Source organism: Macrosteles quadrilineatus, unplaced genomic scaffold, assembly GCF_028750875.1.
Source record: "Macrosteles quadrilineatus isolate MER2022 unplaced genomic scaffold, UCM_ALF_1.0 Scaffold_9__3_contigs__length_116548681, whole genome shotgun sequence".
Classification (NCBI taxonomy): domain Eukaryota; kingdom Metazoa; phylum Arthropoda; class Insecta; order Hemiptera; family Cicadellidae; genus Macrosteles; species Macrosteles quadrilineatus.
Window position 1 is genome coordinate 43,166,889 of NW_026542602.1, and position 5,023 is coordinate 43,171,911.

The following is a 5,023-nucleotide window of genomic DNA, read 5'->3' on the forward strand; positions in this document are numbered from 1 at the left end:
TTTGAAGAAGTTCAAGGCAGTTTACTTTTTTAATGTTTTGATTTTTCCCCTTTGTGTTAACCTCTAAAGTAAACATAATGAGAGCAAACACTATACACAGGTGTTAGCGTGTTGTGTCCTTGGCCTTGACCTCTAATTGCCACACAGCTGTTCTGCTGTTCTGCACAGTGTGACCAACTACACGCGAGTAATTGCCCCAGTGCTGCCAAATTAATAACAATTAAATTTCTAACAGCCCATAATGACAACAATCTACGTCGGTTAATGAGCAGCCCACAAATTGGCAGCTAAAGCAAACAAAGGTTAACAGCTCTATAATACTCGGTCGTTCAACATTTTAGTTTATCTACAAGCTTCCAAGTAAGGGCAGGTAATTTGTCACATGCTTGCATGTTTGATTCAATCAAGATAGTGTCGTGGCTTGTGATGCAATAAAGCTTTTACGGTATTAAATATGCTTTTAATTTTTAATAGGGTAATTAACTTACTAATGTTACTTTCATGAATTATTTATTACATGTCTCTAACACTATCAGCAGCAGTTGTAGTTGATCAGGATGTTTTCTATGCTGGTCAAACTAGAATCACGACTAGAAGACTTTGCATATCGATTCGTTTACACGCTGGAAGTTATGGACTAAACCAGTGACACACCACGTTCAACTCTAGATTAGCTCAGATAAGTATTTGAAAAAAAAAACTCAATAACTCCTTTGCTCAACCAAAAGAACTAATACAAATTTGCATTAGTCATATCAATTTCTTTACGTCTAAAATTAAACAATGGCGATTCAACCAAACTAACAGTAACAGACTTCGTTAAAACTAACCAAACCCGTCAGCGACACAATCACGGACCCTGTAGTACCCCTTGGCCAAAAGTATGTTTTTATTTGCTTTTTTGAAGTGGTTTAAGTCCGACTGCAGCTGAAGGAAGGGAGGGAGGAGATTAAAAAGTTCAATGCTATTGTAATGGAAGTGTCTCTTTAATAATGTTGTTGAGTGAGACGGCAATTTAAGATGATAACTGTTACGTAGTGAATATGAATGTGTAGGTGAAGATTGACGTATGTGTAGGTTCTTTGTAATGAGAATCAAAGTTTCTAAAATGTAAATAGAGGAAAATGTTAACATTTGTGATGAAGCAAAATATTGCCTGCAAGATGTTCTCCTACCTATTCAAACCAAAGACTATTCTGACTGCCTTTCTTCTGGAGTTGTAATAGGAAAGACGTTAAAGTAAAGATATAGTTAATAAAAGCGTAAAGATATCTTTTTTGGGTTCCTCAATTCACACACTACTCTATCCGCTGTGCTCGAAGTAACTCATAGACTTTCATCTGGTTGTTTTCAAACTCTTTTGTTGGTTTTACGATTTTGTAAGAGCGGCTCCCAAGTCCCAACCCAAGTTTTCCATCTTGTTGCTTGATATCATCATGAATTGGCCAATGACAAATGACATCTTCACTCTGCATCGATCTCGTGTATTGAAGAACCAACAACCTTCAAATTCGAAGGGACCACTATCAGGATAAACGGAAAACTAAAATTAAATGTATTCATTAGTTGATAGTTACCGCACATTTGATCACATCTGCATTGAAAATGCACGATTGAAACTACCAACGTATGGTGGTTCCTGTTCGGTTGACATCCACCACTCTCTGATCCGCGTCCACCTCCTGTATCGCCCATCGTCTGTCGTGCCCCACGGGCTCCTAATCAGGCCCGCTAATTCCTCCTTTATCTCCCGCATTCACTGCGACTCATCCATTAATCTAATTACTGACCCTGGTTGTAGCGTTCCACTTCCTTATCGCGGACCTCCGGGTCGACCGTCCCTGCCTTCATTAGCGTCTGAGACATTCCTTGGACGGCTATTGGATTAGTGAGGGATTACCCAAAACAAATATCAAATGCCAGCATTTTGTGGATAATAAGAGTTGAATCAGTGAAGGATTTGGTTTACCAAAATAAACGTCATATACCAAATGTATACATTGGATCAATAAAGGATTTGGCGTACCCAAAACAAACGTCAACTACCACAATTATACTTTGGAATTGGATTTCGAACGTTAGACCAGTAAATGATTTGGCATACCGTACCTAAATAAAGTACGTAAACTGCCACAAGCATACCTTGGACAGTGTCTATTGAATCATTAAAAGGGTTTGGCATACCTAAATAAACATCTAGGTCGCAAGCATATCCATACCTTGGAAGACGGAAGGTAAACCAAAAAAGGACCAGCAAGAAAGGGGTGGGCTTAACCAAAACAAAACTCACTTATATTTATTTTATAAAAGTAAATTGACTCATAAACCTTTTCGCTAGCTCAAGAATGCAATTTTTCAGAAAGTGGACATAGGTATTTTGAAGTGATGTGTAATCGCACTATAATAAATAATAAATTATTCACAAAATTTATACACTGAGGCTTTTTAAGCAAACGTCAATGAAAAGTATTTATATTGAAGTATTGACAATCTATTACAACTAAGTCTGCATGAAGCTTTGTATTGATCATATGGTCGTCAACTATGTTTACAAATATTTTTATTTGTATATTTATCAAAATCTATAATTATGATAAAATGGGTTAAACACAATCACCATGGTTGGCGAAGATAGCAAACGTCAAGTATTTGAAGAAAGACTACATAGGATAGTTTCAAAAACTCACAGCATTTCCGCCTTTTTACAATGGTATGGGTTGGACATATACTTGTATGGTTGGATTTTCATGCTTGGTCATCGTAAGGTGGGATTCCACTTCAGCACTGTTTGTGCTCCAATACTTGGACTTGTGATGAGTGACATACTGTGGCACAAGAGAGAGCAAGCGAGGCTTGAAGAGGTTGCGCAAATATTGAGGGATGAAGATAGTTATTTGGTTCTGTCTAATGTGAATCGACTTCTACCATGGCTACGTCATCCAGATATCGAATACTGTAGTTGGTTGAACAAGTTGATCTACGACACGTGGCCCTATGTCTGTGCGAATGTAGAACACCGAATAAAAAAGAACAACTTTAAGCGGTTAAAAATCTCTAAAGCACATTTGGGTGAAGTTCCACCCATGATAACCGGCGTTAAAGTACACGATAAGGAGATCAACACTGACCAATTGACTATTGATGTATATTTGTATTTCTCTGGAGACTGCGAGTTCAGTTTCTCAGTTGCTTCTTTGTCATTGGGTATCAGGAACTTTCAGGTCAGAGGTTCAGCTAGAATGGTGCTTTTCCTCATGGATACACCGCCTTTCATAAGAGGTGTTCAGTTCTGTTTCCTTGATCAACCTGAAGTAGATTTCACTCTAACGGGTGTTGGAAGTCTAGGTCTGATTGAAGAAACAGTTAAGAGTTTTATCAAAAAAGAAATATCCTTGCGTTTGGTTTTTCCTCGTTCTTACACTTTAGTGTTGAGTGAAAGTGCACAAGAAGGTCTGCAAGATCCGGGAGGTGTGATCAGGATCAACGTGGTCAAAGCGAAGGGCTTGGAAAACAAAGACGTGTCGTTCCCTTTCTCAAAGAACCTGTCAGATCCTTTTGCAGAAGTAAAATATGGGTCGAAGGTTTGTTGGTCTGAGGTTATAGAAAATAGTAGTAACCCTCAATGGGACTTTTGGTGCGAATTTGCAAAAGACGATAACGAAGAAGTTCACTTCAGATTGATGGATAAGGACGTAAATTCAAACGATTTGATCGGTTCTTGCTCCTTAAGTGTGGCTGAAATTAAAAACAAAGGAGTAATAGACTCTTGGTTTAGGCTGAGTGGAAGTAAAGGATCGATTTACATTCGGGCTTTCTTCCTAAAGTTATCATCTGACGTCAGTAAGGTGGCGTTTCCACCTCCAAAACTGTATTTTCTTTCATCTTTTTTATTGGTAGTCCGAGTTAAATGTGCCTACAATCTTCTGTTACCGAGAAGTTTTAAGAACCCCAGTCCCAAGGTACAACTCACTGTGGGAAATGACGATCAAGAAAAAGAAACTGAAGTTGTTAAAAACACAGCCAATCCAGTATTTGACCAGACGTTTCAGTTTTTTGTAAATAACATAGATTTCGACAGATTAAAAATGCGAGTTGTTGATGAAGATGGCAAGACAACGATTGGTTCTTTTACTTATAGTTTGAGAAAACTTCTCGATTGTGATTTGGAAATCTTGAATCATCAGTTTCCTCTTCAAGAATCTGCATCGGATTCTACTTTAGTTGTATCAATGAGACTAAGAATTATAAAAAATGTTTTTATTTAATTCCTTGGTTTAATTAAAGCTTGTGGTCGGTATTAAAGGGGGTCTGACTTAGGGGAGGTACGAATGAGGCATTAGTTTAAAATTCCTCCGTGAACAGCGCTGTAGTAGAGAGTACTTTGGCAAAGAAGGTTTACTAATCGCAAAAATAGTTTTGTTCATAAAATAAAATTATAAATGCCTCAAATTCAATTTTATTATTTTTTAATTATAAAATTAAACTATCATAACCTAACAGAACTAACCAAACTTGCTGATAATGAAATAATATAACAAAAGTTTATTAAAAAAAAATATAATTCTGTTTATAATGACTTAATAATAAAATTAAACTGTCATAACCGAACCAAACCAACCAAACTTGCTGATAATAAAAAAATCTTGGACAAAAAGTTAATGCCACGAGCGGGATTTGAACCCTAGACCCTTAGCATATCAGCCCGGCACGCTAACCATTAGACCATCGAGGCCGATGTCTAATGGTCATCGTAGCCTTATCTATACCTCCCCTGAGTAAATACCGTATTAAAGGCTACACAAATGCTTAAAGCACACCCATACTAAATAGGGAAAACATATTATGTCTAATATGTGTAAAAGATCGTGTCATTTAGAATGGTGTGTAGGAAATGAGGAAAAAGTTCCAAACAATGCAGATAGTTACACCAATGGACGGCTATTAGTAACAGTCAAAGGTAATATTAAATTATTCCAAAGCCAATTATTTGTTGATATGACTGTATAAAATAACAATACCCCCA

At 37.1% G+C, this 5,023-nt stretch overlaps 1 protein-coding gene across 1 annotated transcript; it reads left to right on the plus strand.

The window, feature by feature from the left end:
* The first annotated feature begins 2,583 nt into the window (after positions 1-2,583).
* LOC129003359 (extended synaptotagmin-2-like) lies at positions 2,584-4,265 on the plus strand. The gene has a single exon (XM_054431651.1). The coding sequence runs from the start codon at positions 2,619-2,621 to the stop codon at positions 4,263-4,265; it is 1,647 nt and encodes a 548-aa protein (XP_054287626.1). The 5' UTR covers positions 2,584-2,618.
* Positions 4,266-5,023: the final 758 nt, after the last annotated feature.

What these genes read in the sequence shown, in the direction of transcription:
- LOC129003359 (XM_054431651.1), top strand. Translation starts at nt 2,619, where the DNA reads ATGGTTGGCGAAGATAGCAAACGTCAAGTATTTGAAGAAAGACTACAT.